This window comes from Cheilinus undulatus, linkage group 8, assembly GCF_018320785.1.
Source record: "Cheilinus undulatus linkage group 8, ASM1832078v1, whole genome shotgun sequence".
In the NCBI taxonomy this organism is placed as follows: Eukaryota; Metazoa; Chordata; class Actinopteri; order Labriformes; family Labridae; genus Cheilinus; species Cheilinus undulatus.
In genome coordinates this window covers 9,396,890-9,411,431 of record NC_054872.1, presented here as the reverse complement: position 1 = coordinate 9,411,431, position 14,542 = coordinate 9,396,890, and the positions used below count along the sequence as shown (strand labels likewise).

Sequence of the window (14,542 nt, the reverse complement as noted above, 5' to 3'; positions counted from 1 at the left end):
AGACTTGATTTGTTAATTCAAATACACATTAAAGTAGTTTGATTACCTGTGCTATCACACATGTGCACAGACCCCTTTCAGTGAAAGCTGAAGCACATAGAGTTTACTTGAATTGTTTTCATTGAGTTATAGAAAGCATATTTACCTTGGGTTCAGTTATTATTATTAATTCACATTTAATTTGATGTAATTTAGTTATACTCTACTCAAAAATAAAGCTGAATTTATATTAAGTTTACTCAGCTTGTTTAAATTTAGCATATGTGAAGCATATTTACATTGTATTTCGCTATAATGATTACATGACACTAGATTTGATTTAATTTAGTTATACTTTACCCCAAAATAAAGATTAATTATTATTAAGGCCTGGGATCATTTTTTCTGTGTGGGTTTTATAATTGCAAATGCCTTTACAATTATATTACATTAAATGTATATACAATTAAAAGTATTTAGCACTGGTATCAGGAAAAAAAAACAAAGGATAAAGCTGAAGATATTTACCTTCCCACAACTATAACAGCCACCACCTTTGAGAGAAATGTCTTTTTATGATTGTAGTTAGTATCCATCATGTTAAAAGCTGCAGTTCTGCATTCCATTTTGATACGCTGCTGATAGAGTTAATGCATTAATTGAAATAAATTAAGGTCCCTAATTAGTGCATTAGTTAGCTGAATTGCATGCTTTATTGTCCCTTTTAGCACACATAAGCCACTACAACTTCTCCCTGCATTCACAGTGATGTAAAATAAATCCACCACTGCTCCTGAATGTCTCATTTCACCTTAACAAAAAACTCCCAGACAGCTCAGAGGATGAGTCAAAAGTCATCTGCAAATTATGTAAATAAACATTTACCTTTTTGAATTTCCCTTATTTCCTCCTCAATCCATAACAAGTTCCTTTTTCTGTGGCTAAAGTCAATGCCTAATCTTCGATCTACCTATGGTTTATTGTTTTCTTTAGAAATATACAGGTCTGTACCAAGCGGCAACCTCCGGTCCTGAAAAATGAAGCCAATGCAGAAGTGCAAAAAATTGCTATACGGCGAGTGTCCACTTGAGGCTGGCTGCAGGAACACAGGAAGTCCCATCTGAACACCTGTTAAACAGCCAGTTTTGACACTAGAAATAAACTGGTTTACAGCCTGGTTCAAAACACCAAACGTGTCTCATTAGCTAGTGTCTTATTGTGCTCCCACTGTAGGGGGGGTGAATTTTTTTGTACCACGATCAGTTGGATTATATTTAGGATGAAATCTTATTGGCACGTCTCATTTGATTGACAGCTAGCTCGGCAGGCAGAGGCTCCATATCTGTCAACCAGAATGCTAGCTAGCAGGCTGACAGGAAGTCACTCTTAGTGGGCGGGCCGTTAGGTTGATCCAAAGTTCAGTTGAGGCCGTGATTTCAATATGGAAGCCTCCACGGATTGGCTTCAAGAGCCGTTTGAGCCCGCCTATTGTAAGCAGACGACTGATGTCACACAGGCTTTGTCCAATTCTTTCTACAGTCTATGGTCTGTACCCAAAAAGGAAGTGATTTTTAACCATTTAAATGCAAAATAGTGGAATTTTAACAAGGGGAGATTAATTGCAACTAACCACAGAAAGAACAAGATTAATCAGACAAATTATCATGCTAATTGGTAGTTATAATGTTGACAGCTGGTAGAAGACTTTAATTTTCGATAAAACAATGTTGATCTGTTTTATCTGTGTGTTTTCCATCCATCCATTTTCTATACTGCTTATCCTGTTTGAGGTTGCTGGACCCTATCCCAGCTGTCATTGGGCGAGAGGTGAGGTACACCTTGGACTGGTCGCCAGTCAATCACAGGCCTGACATATAGAGGCAGACAACCAGGTACGCTCACATTTACACTGACGCCCAATTTCAGAGTCACCAATTAACCTAACGAGCATGTCTTTGATGTTGGGAGGAAGCCGGAGTACCCAGAGAGAACATGCAAACTCCACACAGAAAGGCCCTGACCGGGAAGCGAACCAGGGACTTTCTTGCCGTGAGGCAACAGTACTAACCCCTGCGCCGCTGTGCAGCCCACTGTGTGTTTTATGTTATAAAATATCAGCTTTGATGAGCTTCATTGACTCTGTGATTTCACCAGCTAGGACCAACAAATCCTATCCACATGAAACCATGCATAAAAGGATTATTTTACTTGTGAAATCATGGTTTTAGTAATCAAAAGTTCTCCTGATGTTGTGATCAAGACAACGTGATTCTGTCAGCATGGCGAGTGTGGCAGCAGATCCCCATCGGTAATCAACCCCCCTGGGAGCGCCACACATCTCTCATTGAGGAGACGGAGAGGGTCTGAGAAACCACAGAGCAAAAGATCACACCAGCTGATTTGGTGCGTGTATCGTAGATTGTGTGTTACCAGCAGAACGCTCTCAGTCACTCAGTCTCAGACGTGACTTCTTCAAACACTGGGAATTGTGAATGATTGGAATGGTGGCTCTTAGAGTGCAGGGTAGTTAGGCCCATTACTGAGCCCTAATGCATAACTGAGATCCTAATTCACATCCATGCTGACACATGTCACATGCTGCACGTGCCCTCCGTCTCTGAAAGAACCAAAAGTCACATCATCATGTATACACACATAGAGAGAGAGCAGGTGGCACAAATGTGTATGCACATAAATCCAAGTGAGAGTGTGGTTTTATTTATCCAGAACACAAAAGCTCCTCCAGGCTTATCTGTCCTATTAACCAGCCACTCTTGGTTTATCGCCGATGGATCTGCAGCAAATAAAAGTGCTTTACTGTGTCCATTAAAGCTGAAAGTCCTTCCTAAAGGCTGCAATCTGAAAATACAACATTTGTTTGTCAAAGACATTTTCTTGCCAATCCTTGATCAGCAAATGAAATGGTATGAAAGATTCTTTAGGAATAATTCAAAGTGCTTTCACATACTGCCAGCTGTCTCTGTTAGAGAGAAGAAACCCTGCACAGTTTTTTTTATATTATAGATAGATTGCAGAATAGGACGCTTGGTATCCCACTGCCCCAAAGGATCATTAATCCTTGGTAATGCCATGGTTGGACAACCCCTCCGGGTACTCAAGCTTCCTCCCACAGAGCAGACACATGCTTGTTAGGTTGATTGGTGACTCTAAATCGACTGTACATCTGAGTTTGCCAGGTTGTTTGTCTTTATATGTTAGCCCTGTGATCGATCAGCCCAGCGTTCACCCCCACTGACAGCTGGGATTGGTTCCAGTTGGCTTTCTCTCCTGAATCCCAGTTGGCTAAGCAGAATGCATGCACATCTGTGTAAAGTGGATGTATTGAAAACATAGGAGAAGAGTCGACAAAATTGTGAACGTCAGCATGAGCAGAGGTTTGCTGATCTGCAAAAAAATGTGGAACAATTTCAGAAAAATGTTCCTCATTGTGAAGTTATAGAGACTGAATGTCCCATCATTTACAGTACATAAAGATTCAGAGAACCTAAAGAAATCTCTGTGTGAAGAGTCAAGGTCAAAGGTCAGTACCGGATGCTTGTTATCTTTGCACCCCCAGGTGGCACTGCATTAAAAACAGGCATAATTTTGGGAATCAGTGCATGGGCTCAGGAACATTTCCAGAAATCACTGTCTGTCAACACAGTCTGCCATACTATCTACAAATGCACAAATTAAAGCTGTATTATGCAAAGAAGAATATGATCCAGAAACACTACTTCCTTTCTGGGCCAAAGCTTGAGGCAAAATGGGAAACTGTTCTGTGGTCAGATTAGTCAAAATGTTGAATTCTTTTTGAAGACCATTGATGCTGTGTCCTGTGGTCTACAGAGGAGAGAGACCATCCAGCATGTTATCAGTGCACTGTTCAAAAGCTTGCATCTCTGATGGTATGGAGTTGCATTAGTGCCTATGTCTCCTATCATCAGCTGGAGGCCATGGGCCACATCAGGCCCCCCACAGTTTCTCATCCAGCCCCAAGAAGATTAATTAAATTCAGAAAATGAAACGAAGCTGGCGAGTTAGTTCTGTCAATAATCTCGAGCGCAGTGATTCACACTCGACATGCATCTTAATCAAATCACATGACTCACATCCTCCTAAATTAGCGATCTATTTAAGCTGCAAGATTTCCGGTCTCTTCCTCTACTCTACAATCCCCTGCTGCCTGGATCAGGATTGTGCTCTCGCTTTCAACCCATTTCTACCCCAGCATCCACCAGTTGGCACCTACTGGGGGTTAAAGCTGTTATCTTATCACTTCTCAAATTCTGTATGTAAAAATCTGGGAGGAGTGATTCAAGACCCTGTAAAGGGAAATCTAAAATCTGTGTCTTGACACAATAGATATGTTGGAATATGGATGTTATAAACATGTTAAAACACTGAGATCATGTGACTGAATTTTAGATTGAGACCATTAGAAAGTTTTTCCCCTCTTTCCTGGCTTGGTTTAATGTGGGCGGGGCCAGTATGTGCCCAGTTTTGTCCTGTTCTTGCCCCTTTTCACCCATTTCTGCCACTTTTATATTTTTGAATGCTTTTTGCCCTTTTTTGCCCACAATTGCAGTTTTTTGCCTCTTTTTGCCCTTTTCTGCAACAGCTGTTTGCAAATTTTGCCTGCTTTTGTTGTCTTTTGCCATTTTTTTGTCAGTTTCTGCTGCTTTTCACCTTTTTTGGCACCTTTTTCCCATTTTTTTCCACCATTTGCTAATTTCTTGCCACCCTTATATCCATTTTGGCAACCTATGTTTGCCACTTCTTGCCCATTTTTTAATTGTTTTTCCAACCTTTTGCCCAGTTCTGCAAATTCTTATAACACTTTTGCAACTTCTTCTTGCTACCTTATCCCAATTTTGCCACTGTTCACCCAATTCAGGCCCTTACTGTGCTTTGCTGCCACTTTTAACCCTTTCATGCCATTTTTGTACTATTTTAATCATTCTCATCACATCTCATCCTTCTTTTGTCTCTTTCCACAATTGTTTTATTCTTTTCCGTAAAGATTCCTCAGTTTCTTCTTCTTAAATTTCAGGCATCCTGACATTTGTGCACATGATTGCCTAGCTATAAAGGCTGACATTCCTGTCCTAATCATTTAGTTCAATGTGCCCATCCACATTGTTCAAGTCACTTATAAAAGATAATGTGTTTTATGAAAATGGTTTCACACCTTAAAATATACAGTAGCATAAATGAAAAAATATTGCTTTGCAGGTCTTACCTGCAGTCCAGACCTTTCACCAATGAAAACATTTTCAGCATCATCAAATCAAAAATTTGGTAAAGGAGACCGAGGACTGTTGAGCAGCTAAATCCTTCATCAGATAAGAATGGGGCAACATTCCTCTGTATTTGAGAATCAATGCATTCTGCTTTTATTTACATTTTACAGATTGCCTCAACTTTTTTGAGGTTGTAGTTTAAAAACACTTTTTGTGAAAGGAGGCCTCCAGGAAGTTTGGAGCAACTTCAACCTCACTCCTTATTCTTTAACATCTTTGACAAAGATGATCTTTAAACCCGTGTGTGTCTGGGGGTTTGTTTAAAGGGTGATCAGTGTCTCTGCTGCTGCTGCTGTGCAGCGTCCAATAAAAGGAAACTTTAACAGGTAGAATATTAAAAACAGGCTTGTTTTTACCCTCTGGACCAGGTTAGAGAGCTCTTATTCAGACTTTGTGTAATGTGGAGGAACATTGTATGATACGGATATGAAAAGATAATAAACTGATAGTAACTGAGCATGCTCAGCAGGCTCTTATCACACAAAGTAAATAAATGATATTTAATTACTCTAACCTGTGGTATTTTGAATCACTTTGGCATTTTAGCAAAGAAAATGCTTTTCAGGTACAGTAATTGCCTTTCCTCTTTCAAAGATAACCGCTGTGTTAATTAAAATATTAACACATTAATTTGGTATCATTATTTATTTTGTTCAAAGTGCTGACACCCCAGTAGTAAAACAGGCTAAGCTCTCACACACGGCTTTTTCGTTTAGTCTTCCAGGCTTAATTAACAAGTCTGCTCACAGTGTGGCTTTTTGTTGGGATAATCTCATTCTGCTGGAATGAGACAGACTGCAGTCCAAGCAGGGCTTGTGGCAGAGAAAATGGAGAAAGAAGTTTATGGCTTAGGCCTGCTTGAATGGTTTTATTTTGTCATCAACTTCCCTATTTTCTCTGCGTTTAGTCTAGACATTTTCTAAACAGCTTTTGGCAGCAGTTTCATCCTGGAAACACTTCATTTGCCTCGTGAAGCTGGAGAACTTTGTGAGATAGGGTAATGGACTTTATAATACCTCTGTGCAAATGCATAAGCAACTTAGAACATGTCATCTGTCGGGTCATGAGATGAGCTGGAAAAAGGCCTGCAGCCATAGTTGAAACCACAGTTAAAAGCCATCAGCTGAGACCAACATCCCAACACTGTCCCATTCACTGTGGGTGCAGCTTCATGTCAGCATCAGTCTTTAATTCTATTTAATTCTCTTTCAGTGATGGAAGCATGATTTCATTTTACAGGCATTCATAATCTCAGCATCGTTTATAGTGTTTTCCCCAAATTAATGTCTTTACTCTAACAACAGACCACTTGTAATAACTCGCCTGACTTACTTTAACACAACGGTCATGCAAATACAATTTATTGCAACGATTTCTAATTTTTCCATTTAAAAAAGTAGTCTGGTTGATCTCATAGACCAGGGATATCAAACTCAATCACAGCAGGGCCAGACTCTGGATTAAAGTCTAACCTGAGAGCCTGACAGGGTCAACAGTTAGCCATAAACTGTTAACCTCATTTTCACCAGTAATAAATCACAGAGATTAAAGCTTAGCAGTGATCAGGGGTGAAGCTAGGGGTTTTGGGCTCCTAGAAAGAGTATTACACAGGGGCCCCCTTAAGCAACAAATGTTGCGTCATTTTAACAAATACCTTTGCATTTTAATGTATTTTTTAACCATAATTTCCCCACTTATGAGCAATATTTTTATGGTTAAAGCAAATTTAATTGCATTCTTCTGCAGCGCTGAACCAAACCATTTGGACATTTTTATGGGAGAAGGGGACAATTTTTTCTATTTGATACAAATTTTAGTCTGTTGATTAAGTCATTTTTAAATCAATAATGACACTAATTACTAAGATAAATAAATAAAAACACACTTTTCATTGCGGGCCTTTCAAGGGCCCATCCCTACTGTGGGCCTGGGTAATCAGTACCCTTTTTCCCACCTACACCCATGCCAGTGATGATAAATGATTTTCAGATTTGATCAATTTAAAGGCTTAAAATCTGAGATGAAGTCAAAATCATGAGTTTAAAAGGTCAAAATATGAGATATATTTTACAATTACAAGTTTTAAAGGTCAGAATATGAGATAGAATTTTAAGTAGTAAGGTCTAATAGGTCAAAATATGGGATTTAAAATTAAACTTGGGAGTTGAAAAGGTCAAAATATGAGATAAAATTTGAAATCATGAGTTTAAAAGGTGAAAATCTCAGGCAAAGTCCAAATTGTGAGTTCAAAAGGTCAACATATGATATTAAATGTGCAATCGTAAGTTTTAAGGGTCAAAATATGAGATAAAGTTTTAAATTGTAAGGCATAATAGGTCAAAATATAGGATTTAAAGTCAAACTTGGGAGTTGTAAAGGTCAAAATATGAGACAGAATTTGAAATTGTAAGGTCTAATAGGTCAAAATATGGGATTTAAAGTCCGGTTCGAGTCTCGTTTCTTTTGTGTGTGAGTACAAGTCAAGTCACTGATGTGTCCGACTTCAGTGTGACCCAAGTCCAAGTCATTGACTTGAGTCCCCATCTCTGCTGTAGATGCTCGCAGTCAAAATCTGGTGATAATGCTAAACTATTTCAGCCAAGATGTTTTGGCTTCTCAAATCTTTTCCAACTTCACCACCCTCTGTTTGTAGGAAATGCATTATGTCTATGAGGAAGAGATAAAACAGTAGTATGGGTTTTTATAGCCATGCATTTAACCTGGGGGAAACAAACCAGACCTTCAGTAGGCGTTAAAGCACTCCAATTTAAATCCCTACATACAGTTACTTTAAATGCACGGCATTGATGGCAGCCACAGGCTCTCTTTGGAAAGAAAAGGACCTTTGTCAACAGAAACACCCTCCATTCAGTGTATTCACTGAACCATAAACCAATGTATTTGTTCACTGATGAATTCACACTGTGAAAGCAAAACCTTGTTTTACTGTTTAGTTAATTCACCATGTGGAGCAGCAGGGATAAAAATGTAAATGTCAGTTTCACAATAAATCAAAGAAGAACAGGAGTAACACATAAACTGTGTTCCAGATTATTATGCACTGTTTTAATTCATTTTCCAAATAGTCTGTTTAATTAGCAGCCAATAGGACTTTTCATTCCATCAACAATAATGCTGTAATATGGATTTTATTCAACAAATATAAGGATGACAATGGCAGAATAGCTTCAATTACAGTTTTCTAAATTTTCATGCAAACAGAGTTTCAAAACACTCAATAGTTTCTAAAGGACTGAAACACAAATCTGTTGTAATTGTTGCATTAGGAGTAAAATTTTCTCAAATCAAAACCATTTCAATCAAAAGCATTTTTCTATTAAACTCATAAGTCCACGTATAATTTCTGCCTGTATTTCCTTTGAGGATGCCAGAATTTCCTCCCAGAGCTGCTGTTTTGAGGCAAACTGCCGTCCGCCTAACCTTGCAAAGTAGATGGATACGCCCATTTCCTTGTTTTTCACTGGCGAATCCATCTTGCAAAGCTCCCATCTGAACTGTTTGGGCCCGGTTAGGAAGTGACAGGACCAATCAGCGACGAGGAGCAGTAATTTCAGGCATGGCAGAGTCGTGACATAAACAAGCAGCAGCAAGAGGCAATTATGCAATTATGGCGGAAGACATTAGCATGGATGCTGCTGAAGCCTAAGTTTTATGAGAAATTGATGACAATTCTTCATTAAAAGAAGAACAAAGAACAGCAGTGAGTTGTTTTCTTTTCAAAACGTCAAAAGTTGAGTACTTACCGTATTTTCCGGACTATAAGTAGCTCCGGAGTAAAGTTGCATCAGTCGCATCAGTCCAAAAATGCATCATGAAGAGGAAAAAAACATGCATAAGTCGCACTATTTCATGCTGTTCATCTGCAGAAAGATCTTTCCCCCCATAATGCATGAAACCTGCGACTTGCTTAATAATGTGGAACAACCTTCTTTAGTAGTTTCCCTGTAAATTGGCTCAGATGGCAAACTAATGACCAAACCGGTCTGAGATTGATGTCAGTGATGGAAACTGAATGGAGAAGTAGCATGATTGAAAACTTTCATTGAAAAAATCAAAATCAAATGTTTTTTATTGCAATCATATTTGCATAATAATTTGAAACACATTGTAGACTGAAACGCCATGTTTCAACATGATTTGATCGCTGGTCATAGATTTTATATGACTAAAATTCATACTCAGAGGTCTGGATTTGAATATTTACATAACCTTTACTATCAGAGCTGCTCTGACCTTATGTGTGGCAGCTGGGTTTGGCGTTGACAGGAGAAACAGTCCAGAAAAAAGGTGGAATGTCATCTTCATTAATGTTCTACCAGCTCTAATCAGTGGTATAATGATGCCTCAGGATCTAAGTGAGCAGATATCTTGCATCTAACATTTCAGTATGAATCACAAATCTACCTGACACTGCATCATTGAAGCAAATATGTGGTCAGATTTCCAGACATCCTGCAATGCATCAGAAATGATCAATCAGGCACCAGTCTAATGAACAATCCTTTTTTAGAAGTAATTTTCCTCTCTATTGAGAACAGTCCTGACAAAGTGGAGTGAAATTTTTCACTTTGAAAATCATAATATTGTTGTTTTATTACTCAGACCAAATTAATTCACCTTAATTTTGAGTAAACCACAGGAAAATCCCTTTATTCTTTCATGATCCTAACGATAAAATGGGTTTGAGTGGAACTGCTGTTGAATTTATAAAAAAGGAAGAAAAAAAGGAAGCTTCTCCTGGAAGTCACTCAGCTCTAACCACTCTCTTTACCGTATTACAGAGGAATTAACATGAATTCCCAGAGGCACACTGAGTATCATCAATCAGACAGACTAAGAACGGCAAAGGATTCACAGATTGAATAGCTTGAATGAATATAGAAAAGGTTTTAGTCCATGGTGCAGAACTAAAATCTATATATACCCTGTAATCCCCTGCTTTTGTCAAATAAAGGCAACATTCCCTGAAAATGTTACATGGTTGGAAAAATACGGCTGTGGGCGACCAAAAAGAAAAAAACAAAAACAAAACAAGTTTGCCAATCAGCAATTTAATTTGTATGTTAATGATTGCTCATAATGGAAGTGAGAGTTGTAATTTAGTTGATTTGACCTGGCACATTACCCCCAACCCATGGGAGTTAATTAACTTTGTGCAAAGGTAAATTAGTCATGACTTCTTTGGTTAATAGGGAAAAAAGGAAAAACACGATTTTTGGGCTTTAAGTTCAGCCTTGGACTGAACCAGCAATAAATAAATCCACACATAAACTTGTTTAATTGCAGGTTGCTACCGACTGAGTCTTGCACCAGCTGAGATAGTTCCAACTGAGGCAGAAAGAAGGATGAGATAAGCAGTAGACGTCTGAGGAGGTAGACCTGGGTGCTGATGAGATGACATGGAGGTGTGATAAAGGGATCCAGGATGATATGAGGAGGAAGAGGAAATAGATCTGGACACTGATGAAATGAAATGAAATGGAAGTGACTGGGGTGGAGGAGGGTCACTGCAATCACTTAAACGAAAGCTTGACTGCGAATGAAAACAGACTTGACAGCAGCAGGGTGATCGGTAGAAAAGGATTGGATGGAACAAAAGTGATTAAACACCCCGGGAGGGTGAGAGGACAGAGAGAGACATGAAGGAGCTGGGATTAATGAATGAACATGGGACGATCCTCCTGCTTGAACTTACTCGATAAGCTTCATTTCTGTGAGGTTTAGTGTGGGTTTTTACATCTGAGCTCCAGACAGAGCTGCAGAATTGTTTTTGTTATAAACATGAAGTCTCCCTTTTGTCCACCTCTGCAGTCTTGCCTGAAAAATGATGTCATCCTTACGAGAGCTTCAGTGATCTGGACCAGAGCCACCGCAGGCATGAATGCGTCTGTTCTGCCCTCCTACCAAGAGGAGGAGATGCTGGATAACTCCACCTGGGGTTACTCCTACTACCACCTAAACTACACGCTGTCTCCTCCGCTGATACCAGACAAGACCAGCACCTCCAAACCTGCAGCATGCGAGCAGGTGCACATCGCTGTGGAGGTAAGATTGTGTACTAAACATCAAAATGCATTCTGTTTTTTTAATCAATTTAACTATTTCATCTATGTATTTCCAATTATTATAGTTTCTCTAATCTTATCCATTGTGTCTGCCTCAGACCCAGCCACACTAAAAAACCCAGAGAGGCCCTCCCCAGTTGTGATTTAGTGATGTCATTGGTGTTAGCACCCTGGCTGACAGTTAGCTCATGTTGGAGCTGATAAGAGCATCAAGCTATTATTGGGTTCTGGACTTAGTATTAATTATCTCACATCTTTTTGACACTTTTAACCCATCTTTGCTGCTTGGCCCATTTTTGCCAGTTTTTTGGAACTTTTTGCTGCTCATCCTTTTGCGACTTTTCACCTGTTTTTGCCACTTTTTGTCCATTTCTGCAACATCTTTTTTGGAATTTCTTTCCTATTTTAGCCACCTTTTGCTGCTTTTCGCCTATTTTTTCTGCCCTGCTCCAATTTCTTGCAAATTAATGCCAATTTTTGCCATTTTTTTTTTTGCCATATTACCCCATTTTTGCACATTTTCTCAAGTTTTAGCCATTTTTTGCAAATTTCTATGACTTTTTTGCCCCTTTTGATCCAACTTTTACCCCCACTTAGGTGGTTTGTTTGTTTGTTTGTTAGTTAGTTTGTTAGCAACATAACTAAAAAAGTTATGGATGGATTTTGATGAAATTTTCATGAAATGTCAGAAATGGCATAAGGAAGAACTGATTAGATTTTGAGAGAGATCCGGATCACCGTCTGGATCTGGGAATTTTTTAAAGGATTCTTTACCATTGGGAGATTGGGCTGAGCTGCCTTGGTGGAGGGACAGTTTTTGTCCATCAGCTGCCTTTTGCTTTTTGAAACCCCTTTTTTGCCTCAATGTTTCAAATTCTGCCATTTTTTGCCACTTTTCTCCCATTTCTTTGCCTCTTTGTGTCCATTTTTTCATTGTTTTTGACACTTTTTGCCCATTTCGCCTCCAACAGTTATAGCAACTTTTTCACATTATGGAAACCTTTTTATGTCACATTTTGCTCTTTTTTTTTTTTTTTTTTTTACCATGTTTTGCTACTTTAAACTCATTTATACCAAAATTCTTGACTAGTTCAACCTCATTTTTACCTCATTTTAAAAATTATTCCTTACCCTAATCCTAACCTCACGCCATTTTTTGCCCATTTTAGCATCTTTTTGCTATGTTTACCCATTTTTGCCCCCCACCACCCCACTTTCCCAATTCTACTCTAATTTTCCTATTTTTGTTGCTTTTGGCCTTTTTTTTTGTTTGTTTGTTTGCCTCTTTTCACCTGTTTTAGCCACTTCTTGCAACCTTTTTATGCCACTTTTGACTATTTTAATCAATTTTGGTCATTTTTAAAAAAAATTCATATAGTCTCTTTTCACAATTATTCGATTTTTTTTTCCAAAAAAGTTGTCTCAGTTTCTTCTTCTTCATGCATCCTTACATTTGTACACTAAGGCCTAGCCATGAAGTCTGACTTTCTGAATCTTTTAATGTGCCCATCCACATATGAAAATAATAAAAACAGAGGTTTACAAAGTGCTTTGACAATAAGCAGAATTACAATTACAAATCATCAAACATAAACAGCAAAACATCACAAGAAAGACAAAACCCCAACAACAGAAGAACCCATGAACAACTCAGCCAGCACTGTAACTCCAACATCATAAAAAACACAAAAATGATGTTAATTTAGAAAGACATCATAAAAACCCTGATACGTAACATTTTGTAATAAAAGTGAAGACCAAGAATAGAGGTAGAATAGAGGTGAAAAGAGGTTTACATTTGAAAAAGGCTTTATTATACAACAGCATGAATAAATGAAGTTATTTTTTGTTGCTTTGATAAGAGTGGTTATTAATCAGGTTAGGAAATAAATATTGTTATCACAGTTTTATTTTATAAAGGACATGATTTTGCTGACCTCCATGGGCCCTCATTTGGCAGAGCCCCAGAAAGCTACCCCCTTGTCCCCCCTTATGGGGTGGCCTTGGTCTGCCTGCATCCAGTACACTTTTCACCAGGACCAGCTCCAGTCATTTCTGTGGCCTAAGAGAGATTATAATTTGGCACCTCACCCCCAGTACCTGTTCACCAACATGTAGAAAAGATAAGAACTGATACTAACTGATGATGGAATAGCAGTATAATTTCTCCATATTTGCTTGTAAGATGTGTAACGGAGCATCAGTAAATATCTGATGATGTGATTTACAACTGTGTGCAAAGAAGAGAGGACAGAAGAAGAACCTTAAATTGTATGACTAGTCCTGTGGACCAGTGCAAGTGTGGTGCTTTGTGCTGACAAGCTTGACGGCAGTGAGCTGAGTAGTTCTGCCTCCATGTGAACACTAGTCAGGGTGAAATATTTCAACATCGATTATTATTTATGCACCACCATCTCTACTGTTAAAACCAGGTACATGCTCTGATGAGTGAGAAAAATCAAAGAAAATCCAAATAATTACTCCTGTCAGATGCTCCCTTGCCTTCCCTCCTCTTTGTTGCTCCTGGTCCATATCAGGATGAGTAACGGAGAGGAAAATAAATGTGATGGGGAAAATTACACTCTATTCCACATCACACTGGATTGCTCCTGGGCTGTTGTTTGCAGTAGTTGTTTTCATTAGGCTTATTTTGTCTCTGACACTTGTCTTGACTGGGAATGACAGATCACTACTCGCTCCTTCCTCATTATTATTGTAGTCAAACCAATGATCAGCAAGGTTCATTTGCTAAATGCAACCTCAGTTTTAAAAAAGCCGCTGTACTGTATAAAATGTAAATAAAATACTGCAACAAATCTGGAGAGATCTCTATGTGCAAGAGACAAGGTCAAAGGTCAAGGCTGGATATCCGTTCCTCTTGGAAACATGGACTCTGTGTTCTGCAGACTAAGACTAGAGGAACTACCTCTAAAAGTCTGCATCTCTGATGGTATGGGGTTGCATAAGTGCCTATGGTGTGGGCAGCTTACACATCTGGAAAGGCACCATCAATCTCAACTCAATCAAATTTAGAAAGAGGTTTAAGATTATCTAGACCACAGGTGTCAAACTCAAGGCCCGGGGGCCAAATCCGGCCCATGAAACAGTTAAGTCTGGCCCACAAGATGATCTCATATTTCTGTTATAACTGGCCCATCAGTATGAAGTCTGCAG

General features: G+C 38.8%; 1 protein-coding gene across 1 annotated transcript in view; it reads left to right on the top strand.

The window, feature by feature from the left end:
• Positions 1–14,542, top strand: part of LOC121514034 (melanocortin receptor 5-like) — a 58,121-nt gene that overhangs the window by 21,814 nt on the left and 21,765 nt on the right. Inside the window, exon 2 of the mRNA XM_041794091.1 lies at positions 11,115–11,348. Coding sequence (XP_041650025.1) covers positions 11,181–11,348 — 168 coding nt within the window. The 5' untranslated portion in view covers positions 11,115–11,180. The remainder of the gene's footprint in view (positions 1–11,114; positions 11,349–14,542) is intronic.